Below are 25,469 nucleotides of genomic sequence, written 5' to 3' on the forward strand. Positions count from 1 at the left end.
ATACTATATTAAAAATAACGTAAACTAACGCATCATGTAGTAACGGTAACTGAGTTACTGAATATAAAAAATAACATGTTAGATTACTAGTTAGCGCCGAAAATAACGGCGTTACAGCCAGCCGCGTCGCCAGACAGATTTCACTGGGGCTCGTGCCCCAGTATTGATCTGCAGTGCCCCAGTAGAAATTTCACCAATTAAAAAAAAAAACGCTTCAGAGATTTAAGTCAACATAACATAGACTACAGCGCACATACTACTTAGTATGGTAATTGATTGCTACTGTATTCACTCCACGTGTGGAGACTTCTGTTGAGAGAGAGAGAGAGAGAGGGAGAGAGGATGAGAATCACTGCGTGAGGGAGGTAACGTTAGCCAACAACAATTTGTTAATTATATTATTTTGATTTTGATTTGACTGTAACTCCTAGATGGATTTAATAAAGTTATTCGCCCGCAGCAGGGAAGAAGCAGCGAGGAATGAGAGATATAAGTGAAGTCCTAGCTAGCTAGGCAATATCATTGTCTCAAGTTCATGCTAAGTTAGTATCAAAAAAAACATATTCATTTGCTGTACGAGCTGTCGGGGGAATTTCCAATGAACATGAAACATAATGTTGGTTGTCTGCTGGTTCTGCTCAGGACCTCTGCATCAATGATGATTTGGAGTAAGCATGTGTGAGTTGAGTGCTTCTCAAATGGTTTATCTTCAGGAAGAAAAACATTTTTCCATATCATCAAGTCGTGAGTTAAATTTTTAAATCATTCAAGTTTATTTCACAGAAAAATAGCACAGTAGACTTGTCTTGTTAATCAGTTTGTCTTTGACTAAAATAATCTTGTTTTGTCACCAGAAAAATGGATACAGCTAAAGCATCTGGTTTTGTTTCCAGAAAAAATAGTAACATTTTTGTATTTGTTACCAGAAAGATGGCTGAAAATATCGGGTTTTGGTGCCCCATCTAGATTTTTTAAAAATATATTTCCATGTCTGTTCTGAGTCCTCTTCCAACTTGTTAGTCGGTTTGCCTTTTGCTAAAATACTTACTATTATTATTATTGTTTTGTGTATATTTTATAGTTTTGTGTATCTGAAATAGGATTAGCCACATTGCCATAAATGGAAATTAAATAATATAAAATAACCCAGAGATGTAGGGGTGCTTTATTTTTTGTTTTACTTTTGTAGATGTTAAATTTGCAGATGATTACGGCAATATATATTTCAAAAAGATTCATTGCTCTTCCTTTTTGCTTTTACCAGTAGCAGTTTAGAAGTCTTGAATAAAAAAGTGCACAAGTAGGCCAAATGCATTAGTTAATTTTAGGTGGTTAATCAAAGATCCATACAACATAATCTGATATGATTTCATAGTTTAAAGCACTATTTATGTATTTTTTATGATCAATAAGTGCTAAAAATGTTTTTGCTTGCGCGCTTTGCACGCTCACATTAATTATTTGTGCCCCAGGTGTGCCCCAGTACAGTATTAGGTCTAGTGATGCCCCTGGTTACAGCCCAACACTGCTGGTGACAGAAATTGGGCTTAAGCCTTGGTAGACGCCAATGTTCTTTGTGGAAACCCGTGGAATCCCAAAAATGACTGACGAATCAGCCATATTATTGGGTCAAAAGTGGCAAAAACAACATTTCTTGCTGTGAGGCAACGGCCGCCTACAACCTCTCGCCACACCAACTTCACCTGCCATGCTTCTGTCACGTTCCAAGCAGCAAATTAATGACTCAGCCACCGGAGTGACTTAACTGGTTCTAGCTGACATGTTTTTAAGAGTCTTAGAGCATGTTTTCAAAAAAGCTTTTATTTTTATTTTTTTTACAGGCAGGAATGTCTGGCTTTCACAAGACAACAACAGGCAAAACTGCTGACAGGACCGCAATGTGCAAACGGCACAGGGGAAAATGGAGGACATGTCAACACTCGTCAATTTAAATGTACAAACCCCGTTTCCATTGATTGCTGGATCGCTCCAGAGATGGTTCTTGTCCCTCCCAATGGTCAACCTAAAAGAGTGACCATCAGGTTCTTGGTCATCTCCCTGACTAGGGCCCTTCTCCCCCGATCGCTCAGTTTAGACCACCGGACAGCTCTAGGCAGTCATGGGGGTCCAAAAATTCTTGCATTTATGGATTATATTATTGGTGCAGATATTATTCTGCACAGTTCCACCGATTTTTGTCCAACAGACAATTCCTTGGACTTCATTCTTGGTTTGTGCTCTGCCATGCACTGTCAAATGAGGGACCTTCTATATAGACAGACGTGTGTCTTTTTTCAAATCATGTCCAACCTAATGAATTTACCACAGGTAGACTCCAATCAAGCTGCCTCACAAGGATGATCAGTTGAAACAGGATTCACCTGACCTCATTATTTAACTGCATGGCAAAAGCTGTGAATACGTATGTACATGATAATTTCTTAGTTTTTCTAATTTTAATAGTTTAGAAAACAATTTGAGAAAAAAAAAACCCAAAAACGTTTTCACATTGTCATTATGGGGTATTGTGTGTAGAATTTTTAGGACAAAAATGCAATATTTACTGTATTTTGTTCATTTTCCCAATGTTCGCTATTTCCTCAACAACACCAACACTACTAATCATGACAGACTTCATCAATGACATCTTTGAGACAAATGATGATTCAGAACCTTATATTTTTGAGCCTGAATATACACAGGATGAGCTAAAAGTTTTAGCAGCTGAGTGATAACCAGATCCAGCAAGTAGCAGTATTGCTAAGTGCTAAACAAAAAATACAAACTACTAATACATGAAACAACATGAACCCTCTAAAATGGACTCACTTGCTGTGCTATGGTTTTCTTTATACATTTCTAATTCTGACTTATAGAATGTTGCCCGTGTGAAGGACCTTTAAAGCAGGACTAAACTGAGGCTTTGATCGACTAATCTAAAGAATAAATGCACGACTGTAAACCATTCAGCCGTTAATGCTGAACCAACAATGAACTCATAGAACGATTCATGCTGACCCAAGCATTCTTTTGATGACCTTTTGTCAAATGACATGCTAAACTGGTTAGCTTTTTTGGACACATGAAACGCCTCAGGCTCCATACCGCCCCCTATTGCTTGCCACTGGCAACAAAACAATGGGCAATGATGCGTGTTTTGGCGTGTGCTCACCATGTTGGCTTGCCTGGCCTCCTCGATGTAGTGCGTGGTGATGATGACGGAAACTTTGCCTGTCTTCACGATGTCTACCAGATGCTGCCATATCCTAAAAAACCAAAGCAAACACACATATAGGATTATGAAAGTCTCATCTCCGGGTCACGAGGTTATATTCCCATCTTTTCTTTTGTCTCCCTCGTCACCTGCCACCTCGTACGGTGGGTGCCTTGCAGGATGGTTTTTGCAAGGCTTGAGGATCTGGTGATGTGTTCGTACCACCTCAGTTTCCTCTATATGACCGTGGTGAGCAGGTCATCATGTGGGCCGATGGCTTGGCTGATCTTTTGCCGGATTTTTACTTTTTATCTAAATATGAGTTTTTTTTTCTCATAATTTTTACTTTTTATCTCATATTTATGAGTTTCTTGTCTCATAACTTTTACTTTTTATCGCATAATTTTTACTTTTTATCTCATAATTACGATGTTTATCTCGTAATTCGGATTTTCTATTCTCATAATTACAACCATCTTATAATTTTGACTTTCTCATCTGGTAATTTTGACATTTTATCTCATACTTATGACTTTCTTATCTTAGGTTTTTGACTTTTTATCTCATAATTATGACTTTCTTATCTCGTAATTTTGACTTTCTTATCTTATCATTTTAACTTTCTTATCTGATACTTTCGACTTTCGTATCTCTTAGTTACGCCTTGTTATCTCATGATTTGGACTTTCTTATCTCAATTATGGCCTTCTTGTCTCATCATTTTGACTTTCTACCTCATCATTATGTCCATCCATCCATTTTCTACCGCTTATTCCCTTTCAGGGTCGCGGGGGGCGCTGGCGCCTATCTCAGCTACAATCGGGCGGAAGGCAGGGTACACCCTGGACAAGTCGCCACCTCATCGCAGGGCCAACACAGATAGACAGACAACATTCACACTCACATTCATACACTAGGGTCAATTTAGTGTTGCCAATCAACCTATCCCCAGGTGCATGTCTTTGGAAGTGGGAGGAAGCCGGAGTACCCGGAGGGAACCCACGCATTCACGGGGAGAACATGCAAACTCCACACAGAAAGATCCCGAGCCTGGATTTGAACCCAGGACTGCAGGAACTTCGTATTGTGAGGCAGACGCACTAACCCCTCTCCCACTGTGAAGCCTCATCATTATGTCATTTTAATCTAATAATTTTGAATGTTATTTTATAATTATGACTTATAGCATAACTATGACTTTCTTACCTCATAGTTTAAACTTTTTATCTCATGATTATGACTTTCTTATCTTATAGGTTTTCGACTTCTCATAATTATGACTTTATCTCATAATTTTTACTTTCTTATCTTATCATTTTAACTTTCTTATCTGATATTTTCGACTTTCGTATCGCTCAGTTACGCTTTTTTATCTCATGATTTTGACTTTCTTATCTCAATTATGGCTTTCTTGTCTCATCATTTTGACTTTTTAACTCATCATTATGTCATTTTAATCTTATAATTTTGAATGTTATTTTATTTATGACTTATAGCATAATTATGACTTTCTTACCTCATAATTTTGACTTTTTATCTCATGATTATGACTTTCTTATCTTAGGTTTTTGACTTTTTATCTCATAATCATGACTTTCTTATCTCATAATGTTTACTTTCTTATCTTGTCATTTTAACTTTCTTATCTGTTACTTTCGACTTTCGTATCTCTTAATTACACCTTGTTATCTCATGATTTCGACTTATCTCAATTATGGCTTTCTTGTCACATCATTTTCACTTTTTAACTCATCATTATGTCATTTTAATCTTAGAATTTTTAATGTTATTTTATAATTATGACTTATATAATAATTATTACTTTAACTCATAATTTTGACTTTTTATCTCATGATTATGACTTTCTTATCTTACAGGTTTTCAACTTTGTATCTCCTAATTATGACTTTATCTCATAATTTTTACTTTATCTTATCATTTTAACTTTCTTATCTGTTACTTTCGACTTTCGTATCTCTTAATTACACCTTGTTATCTCATGATTTCAACTTTATCTCAATTATGGCTTTCTTGTCACATCATTTTGACTTTTTAACTCATCATTATGTAATTTTATCTTATAATTTTGAATGTTATTTTATAATTATGACTTATATTATAATTATGACTTTCTTAACTCATAATTTTGACTTTCTATCTCATGATTATGACTTTCTTATCTTATAGGTTTTCGACTTTTTATCTCATAATTATGACTTTATCTCATAATTTTTACTTTCTTATCCTTTTAACTTTCTTATCTGTTACTTTCGACTTTCGTATCTCTTAATTACGCCTTGTTATCTCATGATTTTGACTTTATCTCAGTTATGGCTTTTTTGTCACATCATTTTGACTTTTTAACTCATCATTATGTCATTTTAATCTTATAATTTTGAATGTTATTTTATGATTATAACTTATATAATAATTATTACCTTAACTCATAATTTTGACTTTTTATCTCATGATTATAACTTTCTTATCTTACAGGTTTTCAACTTTGTATCTCCTAATTATGACTTTATCTCATAAGTTTTACTTTCTTATCTTATCATTTTAACTTTCTTATCTGATACTTTTGACTTTCGTATCTCTTAATTACACCTTGTTAGCTCATGATTTCGACTTTATCTCAATTATGGCTTTCTTGTCACATCATTTTGACTTTTTAACTCATCATTATGTCATTTTAATCTTATAATTTTGAATGTTATTTTATAATTATGACTTATAGCATAATTACGACTTTCTTACCTCATAATTTTGACTTTCTATCTCATGATTATGACTTTCTTATCTTATATTTCGACTTTTTATCTCATAATTATGACTTTCTTATTTCATGTTTACTTTCTTATCTTATCATTTTAACTTTCTTATCTGTTACTTTCGACTTTCGTATCTCTTAATTACACCTTGCTATCTCATGATTTCGACTTTATCTCAATTATGGCTTTCTTGTCACATCATTTTGACTTTTTAACTCATCATTATGTCATTTTAATCTTATAATTTTGAATGTTATTTTATAATTATGACTTATAGCATAATTACGACTTTCTTACCTCATAATTTTGACTTTTTATCTTATGATTATGACTTTCTTGTCTTAGGTTTTTGACTTTCTATCTCAAAATTATGACTTTCTTATCTCATAATTTTTACTTTCTTATCTTATCATTTTAACTTTCTTATTTGATACTTTTGACTTTCGTATCTCTTAATTATGCCTTTTTATTTCATGATTTCGACTTACTCATCTCAATTATGGCTTTCTTGTCTCATTATTTTGCCTTTTAACTCATTATGTCATTGTTATCTTATAATTTGTTGTCTAATATGTTGTTTTATAATTATGACTTATATATTATAATCATGACTTTCTTATCTAATAATTTTGACTTTTTATCTCATGATTTTGACTTTTTATCTCATACTCCTATCTTATCTCATAATAATGACATTCAATCTCATAATAATGACATTATACCTCATAATTATGCCATTATATCTCATAATAATGACACTGAATCTCATAATAATGACATTGAATCTCATAATTATGACATTAAATCCCATAATCCCAGCCGCGCTACTTTCCTGGGGGAAACACTGAAAGTCTTTGCAATATTGACATCAGTCAAGAAGTGCACTCCCGCTTCAGGTTTCACGGTTCCTCTTAATGTTGCAGAAGCTTGTAGGGCTCATGTGACACACACAGACACACACAGACACACACAGACACACACACACACACACACGCACGGGAACACACAAACACACACATGTCTTGATGTGAATGCACTGTAAGGAACAGCTTTTAATAGACAAACAGGAAACTAAGAAGACCCAAAACTGAGAAGCGGGTAACACTTGAAAGCGGATGCGGACACTTGCAATGACTCATGTACGTACTTGGCCCTGAGGACTGGGTCCACTCCCACTGTGGGTTCGTCCAAGATGAGCAGCTCCGGAGTCTGGAGCAGCGCCGCCCCGAGAGACACTCTTCGCATCTCCCCACCACTGCAACACACAAAACAAAATGTCAAAATCAATGAGGCCAGATCCAGCCAGAACCTGTCTGACAACATGCAAGGCATTCTGGGACAGCAAAAGAGCATTTAATGCCATCGTTATTATTTTTGTCATCTAACATGAGCCTACCCAGCAGGAAAAATACTTTGAAACAACGTTGAGAACTTGTTGAATTCAGTCCTGACATTGAGCAACTCAAACATAACGTTGAAACAACATGTTTTTTCCATCCACCCATCCATTTTTCTACCGCTTGTTCTGACGTTGTTTTGACCATTGAATTTTGGCCATTTCCCAACCAACATTCTACAACACAAATACAACGTTGAAAAAACATGATTTTTGACAACTTTTATTCAATGATGTGTTCTGACATTGTTTTGACCATTGAATATTGGCCATTTCCCAACCAATATTCTACAACACAAATACAACGTTGAAACAACATGCTTTATGACGACGTTTAATCAATGTTGGGTTCTGACGTTGTTTTTACCGTTGATTTTTGGTCTACAACACAAAAGCAACGTTGAAACAAAATGCTTTTTGACAAAGTTTAATCAATGTTGGGTTTTGACGTTGTTTTGACCATTGAATTTTGGTCATTTCCCAACCAATATTCTACAACACAAATACAAGGTTGAAACAACATTATTTTTGACGACGTTTAATCGATGTTGTGTTCTGACATTGTTTTGACCGTTGATTTTAGGTCATTTCCCAACCAACATTCTACAACACAAATACAACGTTGAAACAAAATGTTTCATGACAACGTTCAATCAATGTTGGGTTCTGACGTTGTTTTGACCATTCATTTTTGGCCATTTCCCAACCAATATTCTACAACACAAATACAACTTTGAAACAACATGCTTTTTGACGACGTTTAATCAATGTTGAGTTCTGACGTTTTTTTTACCGTTGATTTTTGGTCTACAACACAAACACAACGTTGAAACCAAATGCTTTTTGACAAAGTTTTATCAATGTTGGGTTCTGACGTTGTTTTGACCATTGAATTTTGGTCATTTCCCAACCAATATTCTATGACACAAATACAAAGTTGAAACAACACTATTTTTGACGACGTCTAATCACTGTTGGGTTCTGAAATAGATTTGACCGTTGATTTTAGGTCTACAACACAAATACAACGTTGAAACAAAATGCTTTTTGACAAAGTTTAATCAATGTTGGGTTCTGATGTTGTTTTGACCATTGAATTTTGGTCATTTCCCAGCCAATATTCTACAACACAAGTACAAGGTTGAAACAACATTATTTTTGACGACGTTTAATCAATGTTGTTTTCTGACATTTTGACCGTTGATTTTAGGACATTTCCCAACCAACATTCTACAACACAAATACAACGTTGAAACAAAATGCTTTTTGACAACGTTTAATCAATGTCGGGTTCTGACGTTGTTTTGACCATTCAATTTTGGCCATTTCCCAACCAACATTCTACAACACAAATACAACGTTGAAAAAACATGATTTTTGACAACTTTTATTCAATGATGTGTTCTGACATTGTTTTGACCATTGAATATTAGCCATTTCCCAACCAATATTCTACAACACAAATACAACGTTGAAACAACATGCTTTATGACGACGTTTAATCAATGTTGGGTTCTGACGTTGTTTTTACCGTTGATTTTTGGTCTACAATACAAAAGCAACGTTGAAACAAAATGCTTTTTGACAAAGTTTAATCAATGTTGGGTTTTGACGTTGTTTTGACCATTGAATTTTGGTCATTTCCCAACCAATATTCTACAACACAAATACAAGGTTGAAACAACATTATTTTTGACGACATTTAATCGATGTTGTGTTCTGACATTGTTTTGACCGTTGATTTTAGGCCATTTCCCAACCAACATTCTACAACACAAATACAACGTTGAAACAAAATGCTTCATGACAACGTTCAATCAATGTTGGGTTCTGACGTTGTTTTGACCATTCATTTTTGGCCATTTCCCAACCAATATTCTACAACACAAATACACCTTTGAAACAACATGCTTTTTGACTAAGTTTAATAAATGTTGAGTTCTGACGTTTTTTTTACCGTTGATTTTTGGTCTACAACACAAACACAACGTTGAAACAAAATGCTTTTTGACAAAGTTTAATCAATGTTGGGTTCTGACGTTGTTTTGACCATTGAATTTTGGTCATTTCCCAACCAACATTCTACAACACAAATACAACGTTGAAACAAAATGCTTTTTGACAACGTTTAATCAATGTTGGGTTCTGACGTTGTTTTGACCATTCAATTTTGGCCATTTCCCAACCAATATTCTACAACACAAATACAATGTTGAAATACCGGACAATTCTGCAAACTTCATGGCTGGCTCACATCGTGGTCACTCCGTGATCACGTACGACCGCCAGACACTTCTGGATGTGGACATATCAGGCCGTTTTGGACTGATAGATGCGTGCTTGCTAGACCTGCTAACTAGCACGGGAATACTTCGCCGGCTACATCCAGCGGCCTGTGAAGCAGGGGAGTGTAGTAGCAGCGGGGGCCGTCTACGGAGCAGACGCCAGCGGTGTGATCGGAAACGCGGATGCCGAGCGGGGCTAAAAACAAAGCAGAAGGCTAATCCCCACAGGACACCACTTCCCTCCATCCTGAAGCCGGATTTAAATGGAAGATGCGAGACTACTGGTCTGGGTAAGGGGTCAGTTAAATTAGAACAAGTTTTTTCTGCTTTGATTGTTTCAGAGTTGGACATGTTTTCTACTGAGGTGGCAAACTATGATGCGTGCAGTTTATCAAAGCAACAAACAAACAATCGGAAAATTCCCGTCGTATCAATTCCTAGATATGGTCGTAATTATACTAAATGCACTGGGCATAATAAACACAACATTATTAATATTGCTACTACGGATAATTTGATCAAAAATTCCCTAAAACAGCCCACTACCTATAATATAGGTTTTTTAAACATAAGATCATTGTCTTCCAAAACGTTGTTAGTTTATGATATAATCAGAGACAACAATCTTAACGTCATCGGTCTCAGCAAAACCTGGCTAAAACCAAACGACTTTTTTGCGCTAAATCCAATCCAATCCACTTTATTTATATAGCACATTTAAACAACAATAACGTTTCCAAAGTGCTGCACAGCCGTGTTAAAAACAATTGTAAAAAAATATATATATATAAAACCAATAAAAACAATATAAAAACAAATATGATTAAAACAATTTTAAAGGGTAAAATCAATTAAAACAGTAAAATAAAAATAAAAGTGTATAAAAAACACAGAGGAGGACAGAGGACAGAGGACCACACAACTCACGTAGTGTTAAAAGCCAAAGAATAAAAGTGGGTCTTAAGACGAGACTTAAAACACTCCACTGTGGAAGCAGTTTGAACATGGAGCGGCAGAGTGTTCCAGAGCTTAGGGCCGACCACAGAGAAGGCCCTGTCTCCCCTGGTCTTAAGTCTGGTCTTGGGCACCACGAGCTGGAACTGGCTCTCGGACCTCAGAGCCCGCGCAGGAATGTAAATTTGGATAAGGTCCGAGATATATTGAGGTGCCAGTCCATGTAAAGATTTAAAAACAAACAGCAATGTTTTAAAATCAATTCTAAAATGAACAGGGAGCCAGTGCAGACTCTGAAAAATTGGGGTTATATGCTGGCGTTTCCTGGCCCCTGTTAAAAGTCGTGCTGCCGCGTTCTGGACTAACTGCAACCGGGAGAGAGCTTTTTGGTTAATGCCAGCATAAAGTGCATTGCAGTAGTCCAGGCGACTTGAAATAAAAGCATGCACGACTTGTTCAAAAAGGTTAAAAGATAAAAACGGTTTAACCTTTACTAAAAGACGAAGGTGATAAAAACACGATTTTAAAACGCCATTGACTTGTTTGTCTAGTTTAAAATCGCTGTCTATAGTGACGCCAAGGCTGGTGACTTTGGGACGCACATAATTTTGCAATGGTCCCAAGTCAGTGAGGGCCGGACCAAAAACTAAAATTTCCGTTTTTCCCTCATTCATTATTTAAAAATTCTGGGCTAACCAAGCCTTGACGTCACATAGACAGTTAAGAAGGGGTGTCAGGGGGCCGGGGCTTTTTGAAATCGGCATATAAATTTGGCAGTCATCTGCATAAAAGTGATAAAACACTCCATGTTTCTTAAAAATATCTCCAAGAGGGAGGAGATAAAGAGCGAACAGGATGGGGCCTAAAATAGATCCCTGGGGGACACCACAGTAAAGCGGGGCAGAAGAGGAGGTGGCGTCCCCCAGCCTGACAGAGAAGGACCTCTCGACAGGTAAGATCTGAACCACGCTAACGCAGTCCCCCTGACACCCACACAGTCTCTCAGGCGGTCTAAAAGAATTGTGTGGTCGACTGTGTCAAAGGCAGCTCTGTAAGATCTAAAAGCACTAAAATGGCAGAGCTGCCAGAATCAGACATTAAAAGCAAGTCATTAAAAACCTTTAAAAGTGCAGATTCAGTACTGTGCAAAGCTTTGTATCCAGACTGAAATGGATCTAAAGTGCTATTTTCATCTAAAAACGGCTGCAGTTGTACCAGAACACATTTCTCCAAAATCTTTGACACAAAAGGTAATTTGGAAATGGGCCGATAATTTGACAAACTTGTCGGATCAAGACCTGTTTTTTTAATCAAAGGCTCAACAACAGCTCTTTTACAAAAGGAGGGGACACAGCCAGAAATCAAGCTGCTGTTGATGATGTTCCTAACAGACAAATCAATAGTGTCCCAGATTTCTTTAAAAAAGCGAGGGGGGACTGGGTCTGTGGGACATGACGAGGGTTTTAGCTTGCCGACTATTCCTGTAAGTTCAGGCATTGACACAGGCTCAAAGTGACAGAACACAGTCGAGCACTGAGTGGCCACATTAAAACTTAATGGAAAACGAGAAAGATTTGCCCGAATAGAAGCAACCTTATCATTAAAAAAGGAGAGAAATTTTTCACAAGTTTCACTTGTCATCTCCAGTGAAGTGGCTGGATTCGGTTTAAGAACATTACTAATAGTATTAAAAAGAACACGTGGCTTACTGATGCTATTTAAAATTAAGTCTGACAAATATTTAGTTTTCTCAGCTTTAACCACACTTTGATAATTTCGACAGTTTTCTTTTAAAATTTGATAGGAGACTTCCAAGTGATCCCCTTTCCACTTGCGCTCCGCCCTTCGCCACTCACGCCGAGCTGTGCGTGTGGTTTCATTGAGCCAAGGTTCCTGTTTTGGTTTGGGACGTATAGCTCTGAGGGGCGCTATACTATCCAGAATCTTAGAACATGTCGAAAGAAAAGAGTACATCAATTGTTCAGTGTCTGCAGGGTGTGATATACTCTGCATGTACTCAGTAAACAAAGGAGAAAAGGCGGCTGCCGTGTCAGACCTAATAACACGCGCATGACGCACGGCAAGTGGCTTTACATCAGGTTCAAAAGTTAAATTAAACATAACAGGACTGTGATCACTGAACACCGCATCACCAATAACAACATTGTCAACAATAAAACCATAAGACAGTACGAGGTCTAGTGTATGCCCGCGTTCGTGTGTAGAACCACACACAGACTGTACAAAGTTAAAAGAGTCAATGACATTCAGGAAGCTCCTGGATAATGGTTCGTCTGAGGCATGTCCTAACTTTACACATGCGCATATTGCCCGTCCTCTTAAAAGGGGTGGAGGGGTCGCACTAATATACAACGAAAACTTTAACCTTAGTCCTAACATAAATAATAAATATAAATCGTTTGATGTGCTTACTATGAGGTCTGTCACACCGCTGCCTCTACACCTGGCTGTTATCTACCGCCCCCCAGGGCCCTATTCGGACTTTATCAATGAATTCTCAGAGTTTGTTGCTGATCTAGTGACACACGCCGATAATATAATCATAATGGGGGACTTTAATATCCATATGAATACCCCATCGGACCCACCGTGCGTAGCGCTCCAGACTATAATTGATAGCTGTGGTCTCACACAAATAATAAATAAACCCACGCATCGCAACGGTAATACGATAGACCTAGTGCTTTTCAGGGGTATCACCGTTTCCAAAGTTACGATACTCCCGTATACTAAAGTATTGTCCGATCATTACCTTATAAAATTCGAGGTTCAGACGCATGTTCGTCAAACTAATAATAATAATAACTGCTATAGCAGCCGCGACATTAACACGGCCACAACGACAACTCTTGCTGACCTACTGCCCTCGGTAATGGCACCATTCCCAAAGTATGTGGGCTCTGTTGATAACCTCACTAACAACTTTAACAACGCCCTGCGCGAAACCATTGATAACATAGCACCGCTAAAGTTAAAAAAGGCTCCAAAAAAGCATACCCCGTGGTTTACAGAAGAAACTAGAGCTCAGAAATTATTATGTAGAAAGCTGGAACGCAAATGGCGCACGACTAAGCTTGAGGTGCACCATCAAGCATGGAGTGATAGTTTAATAACTTATAAACGCATGCTTACCTTAGCTAAAGCTAAATATTACTAAAATCTCATCCACCGTAATAGAAACGATCCTAAATTTTCGTTTAGTACGGTAGCATCGCTAACCCAATAAGGGACTCCTTCCAGTAGCTCCACTCACTCAGCTGATGACTTTATGCAATTCTTTAGTAAGAAAATTGAAGTCATTAGAAAGGAGATTAAAGACAATGCGGCCCAGCTACAACTGGGTTCTATTAACACTGACACGATGGTATATACGGTGGATACTGCCCTCCAAAATAGTTTCTCTCGTTTTGAGGAAATAACATTAGAGGAATTTTTACAACGTGTAAATGGAATTAAACAAACAACATGTTTACTTGACCCACTTCCTGGGAAACTGATCAAGGAGCTCTTTGTATTATTAGGTCCATCAGTGCTAAATATTATAAACTTATCACTTTCCTCGGGCACTGTTCCCCTAGCATTCAAAAAAGCGGTTATTCATCCTCTTCTTAAAAGACCTAACCTCGATCCTGACCTCATGGTAAACTACCGACCGGTGTCTCACCTTCCCTTTATTTAAAAAATCCTTGAAAAAATTGTTGCGGAGCAGTTAAATGAATACTTAGCGTCTAACAATCTATGTGAAACCTTTCAATCCGGTTTCAGGGCAAATCACTCCACGGAGACAGCCCTCGCAAAAATGACTAATGATCTATTGCTAACGATGGATTCTGATGCGTCATCTATGTTGCTGCTCCTCGATCTTGGCGCTGCTTTCGATACAGTCGATCATAATATTTTATTAGAACGTATCAAAACACGAATTGGTATGTCAGACTTAGCCCTGTCTTGGTTTAACTCTTATCTTACTGATAGGATGCAGTGTGTCTCCCATAACAATGTGACCTCGGACTACGTTAAGGTAACGTGTGGAGTTCCCCAGGGTTCGGTCCTTGGCCCTGCACTCTTCAGCATCTACATGCTGCCGCTAGGTGACATCATACGCAAATACGGTGTTAGCTTTCACTGTTTTCCTGATGACACCCAACTCTACATGCCCCTAAAGCTGACCAACACGCCGGATTGTAGTCAGCTGGAGGCGTGTCTAAATGAAATTAAACAATGGATGTCCGCTAACTTTTTGCAACTCAACGCCAAAAAAACGGAAATGCTGATTATCGGTCCTGCTAGACACCGAACTCTATATAATAATACAACTCTAACATTTGACAACCAAACAATTAAACAAGGCGACACGGTAAAGAATCTGGGTATTATCTTCGACCCAACTCTCTCCTTTGAGGCACACATTAAAAGCGTTACTAAAACGGCCTTCTTTCATCTCCGTAATATCGCTAAAATTCGCTCCATTCTGTCCACTAAAGACGCTGAGATCATTATCCATGCGTTTGTTACGTCTCGCCTCGACTACTGTAACGTATTATTTTCGGGTCTCCCCATGTCTAGCATTAAAAGATTACAGTTGGTACAAAATGAGGCTGCTAGACTTTTGACAAGAACAAGAAAGTTTGATCCCATTACGCCTGTACTGTCTCACTTGCACTGGCTTCCTGTGCACTTAAGATGTGACTTTAAGGTTTTACTACCTACGTATAAAATACTACACGGTCTAGCTCCATCCTATCTTGCCGATTGTATTGTACCATATGTCCCGGCAAGAAATCTGCGTTCAAAGGACTCCGGCTTATTAGTGATTCCCAAAGCCCAAAAAAAGTCTGCGGGCTATAGAGCGTTTTCATTTCGGGCTCCAGTACTCTGGAATGCCCTCCCGGTAAAAGTTCGAGATGCCACCTCAGTAGAAGCATTTAAGTCTCACCTTAAAACTCATTTGTATACTCTAGCCTTTAAATAGACTCCATTTTTAGACCAGTTGATCTGCCATTTCTTTTCTTTTTCTCCTATGTCCCACTCTCCCTTGTGGAGGGGTCCGGTCCGATCCGGTGGCCATGTACTGCTCGCCCGTGTATCGGCTGGGGACATCTCTGCGCTGCTGATCCGCCTCCGCTTGGGATGTTTTCCTGCTGGCTCCGCTTGTCCCAATCTCCCTTGTGGAGGGGTCCAGTCCGATCCGGTGGCCATGTACTGCTCGCCCGTGTATCGGCTGGGGAAATCTCTGCGCTGCTGATCCGCCTCCGCTTGGGATGTTTTCCTGCTGGCTCCGCTGTGAACGGGACTCTCGCTGCTGTGTTGGATCCGCTTTGGACTGGACTTTTGCGACTGTGTTGGATCCATTATGGATTGAACTTTCACAGTATCATGTTAGACCCGCTCGACATCCATTGCTTTCCTCCTCTACAAGGTTCTCATAGTCATCATTGTCACCGACGTCCCACTGGGTGTGAGTTTTCCTTGCCCTTATGTGGGCCTACCGAGGATGTCGTAGTGGTTTGTGTTGTGGTTTGTGCAGCCCTTTGAGACACTAGTGAATTAGGGCTGTATAAGTAAACATTGATTGATTGATTGATGAAACAACATGCTTTTTGACGACGTTTAATCAATGGTGGGTTCTGACGTTGTTTTTACTGTTGATTTTTGGTCTACAACACAAATGCAACGTTGAAACAAAATGCTTTTTGACAAAGTTTAATCAATGTTGGGTTCTGATGTTGTTTTGACCATTGAATTTTGGTCATTTCCCAACCAATATTCTACAACACAAATACAAGGTTGAAATAACATTATTTTTGACGACGTTTAATCAATGTTGGGTTCTGACATTGTTTTGACCGTTGATTTTAGGTCATTTCCCAACCAACATTCTTCAACACATATGTGCCAAACATGGATATGTGTGGATAGTGTTCTAAATTGGTGTAATTTACATTTTTTGAATTGGATGTTTTTTTTCAAATATCTACAAAGTTCAATGAGCAGTTTGTGTTATGTGACCATGTTTGTAGAATTTTTGTGCTGGTTGATTTTTTTCCCCCCGCACCATGACTTGGGTAGGTTGTTTGGCTCGGGTCATATAAGTCAATGCTGTGCTAATTAATACAGGACACCCCTGTACTAATACATATTCACTGTTACAAGTGGCCCTCTGAGAGACACCATAACTGCGATGTGGCCCTCAATGAAAACGAAAACATTTCTTTGGTTGCCTAAAATCTTTGAACTCATCATCGTGATGAAAAAAATCACAAAGTTATCATCATCGGTATCAGTATCAAAACTGACACTGTATTTACTTGGTATTGGATCGATACCAAAATGGAACCGACCAATTGAATGTGTTGCTATTTTGCTCACCTGAGATTCCGGACGACCCTGTGCTTCTCCGGCAGGTCCAGAAACTTGATGAGGAAATCCATGCGTTCCTTGGTCTCCTTCCACGTCAACCCGTGGATTCTCCCGAAGAACGTGAGCGTGTCACTGATGGTGAACTCGTTGTACAATGCCAGCTCCTGAAGACAAAGGGACAAGGTGTGGGGAGTGTCATACCATACTCCCAAGCGGGCTTTTATTGTGGAGGGGCCGGCGTATATTCGAAGTGTCTTACCTGCGGCATATATCCCACCATCTTCCCCGGGACACCGTGACCAGGGAACCCAGGCGGCTTCCCCAACACGCTGATGTGGCCCCGGGGGATTTTCAGGGTGCCCACAATGCATTTCAGCAGTGTGGTCTTCCCGCAGCCGCTGGGGCCCAACAGGCCGTAGCTGCGAGGCAGAAAGGCAAATACCAGGTCAGATTCCATGTTGGATTCCAGAATTGGAGTTTTTGGGGTTGTCACTGCGTTTTACGTTTGTAGCTGTATGTTGAGATGGCATCGCTGAAGCTCTGTGTTTTTGTTTTATGTCTTATATCAGCGTTGGGTCCCGAGCGGCCGAGGGCTTTGACTCACTGACAGTATCTCTTATCCCTTCTTGTTGCTCATTTAACAATCCACCATTGTTCCCAATGTGGGCGCTTTCCTCTGAGTTGCGTCATATGCTCTCACCCCCCTCCAAACTGAGCCCACTCCTTCCCTCCCACCTTGTATTCAGTATATAAACAATATCGCATCTCTCTTCCTATTGCACCCTCTTTACATACTTTGCTATCAATGTGACCTGTGCCTTTTGAGATGCTCCAGCTTTTCAAATAAATCTAGGAAACACAATTTTGTTTGACTACCTGATTAGAAAAATTATCCGACGCAAACAGAACAAGACCTGAGCTAAAGTCATAGCAGTTTCTTAAGCCCCAAAATTATGACTGTTGTGGTGGAGCTGTGTTTTCATTTGCACTTTAATTTTTTATTAAATTCATTAATAATTTAGTGTATTCTTATTAGCACAACATAATTGTATGTACATGTATTTTTCATCAGTTATTTATGAGTCCCTTCTTATGCAGTATATTTGGTTAGTATTTCACTGGAATGCCTACTGATGTGTTGTTTATATCTTCCCGTTTACATGATGATTTAACATTCTTTCGGCTTTCATGCTACACACATTTTAACATTTTTTGGCAGAATAATAACTTTATTATGATAATATTTTAACTATGTTGTAATTTTTTTACTTCTAAATCCACCCAAAAAGTAAAAAAAAAAAAAAGCCAGTGCCGCAAACGCAAAGTTTTCTTGTCTTTCTTGCCATTTCCGGGTACAAATTGAATGTCAGGGATGACCAATTCCTCGGTTTATGTCCACAACCTTCTACTATCCAGGTGAGAGACATGATTTATAATCCGGAATTGACTTCTACAGAGTCAGACGCGATCATGATGCAGCAGCTGCAAAAAAAAAAAAAATGTTTGTCTATGTAAGTGCTTGTAATAACAATATTGCTAATACTTGGTGCGTTTCTAGAGGCAAAATGGATTAGATAGCTAGATAGATAGATAGTACTTTATTGATTCCTTCAGGAGAGTTCCTTCAGGAAAATTAAAATTCCAGCAGCAGTGTAGAGTTGAGATCAATTTAAAAAAAAAAAAAAGTAAATAATGGGGGTTTAAAAGGAACCAAAATAGAGAAATATTACAAAAAGAATAAAAACAATGGGAATAACAATATAACAGTAAAATAAGAATATAACAAGACAAAGTAGGCAGTAGTGACCATGTTATGAAAACGTATTGCACTGTTAATGTTTTGCATCCCCTGTCATCCTAGTACCCCCCGTCCCCCGTCCCAGAGAGGAGTTGTACAGTCTAATGGCGTGTGGGACAAAGGAGTCCTTGAGTCTATTAGTCCTGCACTTGGGATGAAGCAGTCTAGCACTGAACAGGCTCCTCTGGCTCCTATGGATTAATCCGATGATTATAAATTAGAAAGCAAAAACAAACAAAAAACATGGGTTTTTGTCTCTCATAGGGATTGTGAAAGATAAGCAAAATTAAAAATAAAGCCCAGGTCCCCTTTAAGGTATGCAACAACATTTGATGCCATATTAACTTTTTTCTTGACCTTTTTCTTTTTAGTGTGGGGGTTGAATCTTTATTTGCAATCTCTAAAGTCTTTTATTGTACTGCTGGAATGCGCCTTGGGGCCGCACTTTGGACACCACTTGCCTGAGTGCGTCTTCAACAGGCTCTCGTTTTAAGCTGCTCGGGTTGGTCAAAAGAAGAGCATTCCAGCCATACTTTCACTTTCATCCTGTTAAAAATGTGCAAAACGCATTGACTTCTTCTACGTTTAGACAACTCTTTTTTGGCGGCAGAAAGTATTTGCACTGAAAGGAGTCTGCTCCACCTCAGCCAATTATACCTGTCACTTAAGGAATGTTGCTAGGTGTTGACCCAGTGATGCAGGCGCTCACGTCAATTGCCACTAATTATGCTAAACTGCAGTACAGGACAAAAAAACAATCGTGTGAACAACACATTCGTGTGGATGTACTGCGGGCGTGTTTTGAAAGTTCCCCGTTTAGATTTTTGCGAGCGAAACAAGGGGGAGACCTTATCAGTCAGATAACATGACAATGGGTTTATATGCTGAGAAGACGGGTCGGCCAGGTGCTAATCAAGGAACATGCTAACGAGGCCGGCGCAGCGGGGCAGTAAATGCACAAATAGCAAAATAATCTCACTAAGGGGTTTTGTAATCATGGTGAATATTTGTATAACAATTCAATAATATATTTTTAAACATTCTTGCAATTTGACCTTTTTTAGTTGTTTTTTTCTAATAATATGTTAACAATTTTTTTGTACTTCTAAAAGAAACAATTATGCCATTATGGCCATTACATATTGACCCCCTTTGTAAAATTACAAATGTATTCTAATAATATTTTAACTACGTTGCAATATTTTTACTTGTAAAGTATACATTGACCTTATTGTACAATTATTACAAATTAATTCTGGTTATTGTTTAGCTAAGTTGTAATATTTATTTAAAACTATAAATATTTTACTTCTAAAAATAATTTACTTGACCTTTATTGTTAAATTGCACCTGCATTCTGGTAATATTTTAATCATGTTGTCGTATTTTCACTTTTACAAAAATTACATGTTTGATATATTTACAATACAATCAGGCTTTAATTATACAAACACTTGTAAGCTTTTTTTTTGGCAAAATTACAACAATCTTGTATTGTTTTTATTCTAAAAAAAATACATATTTGACCTCGTTGTAAAAGTATACCTGCATTCTAATGATATTTTAACTGTCGAAATATTTTGACTTCTAAAATACAATTAGGCTTTCATTCTACAAACATTTTAAAACAAATTTTTGGGCAAAATTACGATTTTGTTTTGATAATGTTTTAACTATGTTGTGATGTTTTTACTACTAAAAATGACCTATTTGACCTTTTTTGTACAATTACACCTGTATTCTGGTAATATTTGAACTATTTTGCTACATTGTTACGTCTGAAATATAATCAGGCTTTCATTCTACACACATTTTAATTTTTTTTTGCAAAATTATAACTTTATTATGATAATATTTTGACCAAGTTGTAATGTTTTTACTTCTAAAAAAACATATTTTACCTTTTTTGTCAAATTACACCTGTATTCTGGTAATATCTTAACTGTGTTTTAGTAGTTTTATTTCAAATATACACACATTCTCAAAAATGTTCGACAAATTTATAATATTTTTACTTCTGACATACAATCAAGCTTTCATTCGACAAACATTCTTAAACATTTTTTGGTAAATTTACAACTTTTCTATTATAATATTTTACGATGTTGTGATATTCTTACTTCTAAAATTTTAATGATGCCTTTATTTTAATACGTTACTGACTTTTTTGCTAAATTAAACAACTATATTGCAACATCTCACATTCCCTGTAATATAAAAAGTATGAAAATATTCAGTAACACATTGACCTTTTTTTGTCAAATTACACCTATATACTGCTTATATCTTAACTGTGTTGTAATATTTTTCTTTTAAAATAAAGTCGGATTTTCATTCTAAATTCTTAACCTTTTTTTGGGAATGAACACAATTTTATTATAATAATATTTTAACTACCGGTATGTGGTAATGTTTTATTTCAAAAAATAACATATGACCTTTTTTGTAAAACTACAGCTGTATTCAGGTAATATCTTAATTGTGTTGTAATATTTTAACTTTTAAAATTCATTCTATATTCTTAACCTTTATAGGGGAAAATACATCTTTACTATAATAATATTTTAACTATATTATAATGTTTTACTTCTTAAAATAACACATGTGACCTTTTTTGTAAAATTACACCTGTATTCTGGTGATATTTTATCTCTGTTTTAATATTTGTACTCCTAAAATATGAATGGGCTTTAATTCGACAAACATTCTTAACCTTTTTTGGTAAAATTACAACTTTAACGTGATAATGTTTTAACCCTGTTGTAATATACCTATATCAAAAATTTCAATGACAATTACTGTACATTATTATGACTTCTAAAAATTACCTATTTGACCTTTTTTGTAAAATTACACCTGTAGTCCGGTAATATTTTAACTATTTTGCAATATGTTTACCAGTAAATTACAAACCCCGTTTCCATATGAGTTGGGAAATTGTGTTAGATGTAAATATAAAAAAAGAATACAATGATTTTCAAATAATTTTCAACCCATATTCAGGTGAATATGCTACAAAGACAACATATTTGATGTTCAAACTGAAAATATTTTTTTTGTTGTTGCAAATAATCATTAACTTTAGAATTTGATGCCAGCAACACGTGACAAAGAAGTTGGGAAAGGTGGCAATAAATACTGATAAAGTTGAGGAATGCTCATCAAAAACTTATTTGGAACATCCCACAGGTATGCAGGCTAATTGGGAACAGGTGAGTGCCATGATTGGGTATAAAAACAGCTTCCCAAAAAATGCTCAGTCTTTCACAAGAAAGGATGGGGCGAGGTACACCCCTTTGTCCACAACTGCGTGAGCAAATAGTCAAACAGTTTAAGAACAACGTTTCTCAAAGTGCAGTTGCAAGAAATTTAGGGATTTCAACATCTATGGTCCATAAAATCATCAAAAGGTTCAGAGAATCTGGAGAAATCACTCCACGTAAGTGGCATGGCTGGAAACCAACATTGAATGACCGTGACCTTCAATCCCTCAGAAGGCAATGTATCAAAAACCGACATCAATCTCTAAAGGCTATCACCACATGGGCTCAGGAACACTTCAGAAAACCACTGTCACTAAATACAGTTTGTCGCTACATCTGTAAGTGCAAGTTAAAGCTCTACTATTCAAAGCGAAAGTCATTTATCAACAACATCCAGAAACGCCGCCGGCTTCTCTGGGCCCGAGATCATCTATGATGGACTGATGCAATGTGGAAAAGTGTTCTGTGGTCTGACGAGTCCACATTTCAAATAGTTTTTCGAAATAAGCGAACCATCCAGACTGTTATCGACGCAAAGTTCAAAAGCCAGCTTCTGTGATGGTATGGCGGTGCATATTTTGCCCAAGGCCTGGGTAACTTACACATCTGTGAAGGCACCATTAATGCTGAAAGGTTTTGGAACAACATATGCTGCCATCTAAGCGCCGTCTTTTTCATGGACGCCCCTGCTTATTTCAGCAAGACAATGCCAAGCCACATTCACGACGTGTTACAACAGCGTGGCTTCGTAAAAAAGTGTGCAAGTAGTTTCCTGGCCCGCCTGCAGTACAGACCTGTCTCCCATCGAAAATGTGTGGCGCATTATGAAGCGTGAAATACGACAGCGGAGACCCCGGACTGTTGAACGGATGAAGCTCTACATAAAACAAGAATGGGAAAGAATTGCACTTTCAAAGCTTCAACAATTAGTTTCCTCAGTTCCCAAACGTTTATTGAGTGCTGTGAAAAGAAAAGGTGATGCAACACAGTGATGAACATGCCCTTTCCCAACTACTTTGGCACGTGTTGCAGCCATGAAATTCTAAGTTAATTATTATTTGCAAAAAAAAAAATAAAGTTTATAAGTTTGAACATCAAATATCTTGTCTTTGTAGTGCATTCAATAGAATATGGGTTGAAAGTGATTTGCAAATCATTGTATTCCGTTTATATTTACATCTAACACAATTTCACAACTCATATGGAAACGGGGTTTGTACAATCAGGTTTTCATTCTACAAACATGTTAACCTTTTTTGGCAAAATTATAAATTTATTATGATATTTAAACTATGTTGTAATGTTTTACTTCTAAAAATAACATATTTGACCTTTTTTGTAAAATAACACCTGTATTCCGGTAATATTTTGTATTTCTAAAATATGAACAGGCTTTTATCCGACAAACATTCTTAACCTTGTAAAAATATCGTGATAATATTTTAACCGTGTTGTAATATTCTTACTTCTAAAAAATCAATGACCTCATTGACTTTTTTTTGTAAAATGAGACAACTATATTTCAACATCTTACATTAGCTGTAATATAAAAAAGTACGCCAATATTCAAGAACATATTGAACTTTTTTGGTAAAATTGCAAATGTAATATAATATTTAAACTACATTGTAATATGATTACTTCCAAAAATTCAACACGTCTATCCAAATAACATGTTGATTTGTTTGAATAATGACCAACGTACTATATAGTAGTTTCTTTATGCTGTATTTTTTTATTTCTAAGATTTCGTTGACGCCTTTTTTAAATAATATGTTCAAATAAGTGTCATAAAATCCCAACAAGCTGGTATTAAGTGTCAAAGGGTCTTACATGTGTCCTTGAGGCACCGTCAGGTTGAGGTTGTTGAGGACTTTCAGTTTGCCAAATGAACGACACACGTCCCGGCAGAGGATAGCCGGCGCTTCCTTCAAGGGGGTCTGGGGGGCCTCTAAATCGCCCTTCATGCTGCCTTGCATCTGCAAAACATCGACAAAATCTTAGGAACACAACAACATGGAGCACTCCTGGTAATTAACGGCTTGTCACTGTGCATTTTTCATCTCCAGTAGGACTCCAACTGTGCAAAAAAGTTCTTTAATAGAAGCTCACCCAAAAAAAAAAAAAAAATGTCTTAAAGGCACAGTACACCATTTTTGTACTAATACATTAAGTCGAATAATTTCCACAATGATTCCCTCTTACCGTACCAGACTTATTTCCGAATCAATCTGCAATACTTTAACCCACATGTGTCAAACTCAAGGCCAGAGGGCCAGATGTGGACCGCCACTTCATTTTATTTGGCCTTCAAAAGCCTGTAAATAAAATGTATCAATAAAGTACTGTAACCTTTCTTACTGAATGTATTCTTTCTTTCTAGTTTAGAAGAAAAAAAAGGATGTTAACTTACATATTGTCTAATTAGGCAAAAATACACTATATTGCCAAAAGTATTTGGCCACCTGCATTGACTCACATAAGAACTTGAAGGGCCATCCCATTTCTAACCCATGAAGTTCAATAAGATATGAGTCCACTTTTTGCAGCTATTACAGCTTCAACTCTTCTGGGAAGGCTGTCCACAAGGTTGCGGAGTGTGATTATAGGAATTGTCCACCATTCTTCCAAAAGCCCATTGGTGAGGTCACACACTGATGTTGGTTGTGAAGGCCTGGCTCTCAGTCTCCGTTTTAATTCATCCCAAAGGTGTTCTATCGGGTACAGGTCAGGACTCTGTGCAGGCCAGTCAAGTTCATCCACACCAGACTCTGTCATCCATGTCTTTATGGACCTTGCTTTGTGCACTGGTGCACAGTTATGTTGGAAGAGGAAAAGGCCCACTACAAACTATTCCCACATGTTTGGGAGCATTGAATTATCCAAAATATTTTGGTATACTGGAAAATTTTAAGTTTTTTTCACTGGAACTAGGGGGCCAACCCCAACTCCTGAAAAAAAACCCCACCATAATTCCTCCTCCACCAAATTTCAGTCCAAAATGTACTGTTTTCCTGGCAACCTCCAAACCCAAACTCGTCCATCAGATTGCCAGATGGAAAAGCGCGATTCATCACTCCAGAGAAGTCCAGTGGCGACGTGCTTTACACCACTGCATCCGACGCTTTGCATTGGACTTGGTGATGTATGGCTTAGATGCAGCTGTTTGGCCATAAAAACCCATTTCATGAAGCTCTTTCCATTCTTTACTTGGGCTAATTGGAAGGTCACATGAAGTTTGGAGCTCTGTAGCAACTGACTGTGCAGAAAGTCTTTGCACTTTGTGCTTCGGCATCCACTGACCCCTCCCTGTCATTTTGCATGGCCTACCACTTGGTGGCAGAGTTGCCGTTGTTCCCAAACTCAACCATTTTCTTGTAATAAAGCCGACAGTTGACTATGGACTA

At 37.5% G+C, this 25,469-nt stretch overlaps 1 protein-coding gene across 3 annotated transcripts in view; it reads right to left on the minus strand.

Moving 5' to 3' along the window:
* abch1 (ATP-binding cassette, sub-family H, member 1) overlaps positions 1 to 25,469 on the minus strand; it is a 67,176-nt gene that overhangs the window by 35,921 nt on the left and 5,786 nt on the right. For all 3 annotated transcript variants that reach the window (XM_061911343.1, XM_061911344.1, XM_061911346.1), the window contains exons 2-6: positions 23,896 to 24,041; positions 17,261 to 17,420; positions 17,011 to 17,165; positions 7,133 to 7,240; positions 3,173 to 3,266 (exon numbers count right to left, since the gene is read on the minus strand). In XM_061911343.1, coding sequence (XP_061767327.1) covers positions 3,173 to 3,266; positions 7,133 to 7,240; positions 17,011 to 17,165; positions 17,261 to 17,420; positions 23,896 to 24,041 — 663 coding nt within the window. The remainder of the gene's footprint in view (positions 1 to 3,172; positions 3,267 to 7,132; positions 7,241 to 17,010; positions 17,166 to 17,260; positions 17,421 to 23,895; positions 24,042 to 25,469) is intronic.

This window comes from Nerophis ophidion, linkage group LG09 (assembly GCF_033978795.1).
Source record: "Nerophis ophidion isolate RoL-2023_Sa linkage group LG09, RoL_Noph_v1.0, whole genome shotgun sequence".
Classification (NCBI taxonomy): Eukaryota; Metazoa; Chordata; class Actinopteri; order Syngnathiformes; family Syngnathidae; genus Nerophis; species Nerophis ophidion.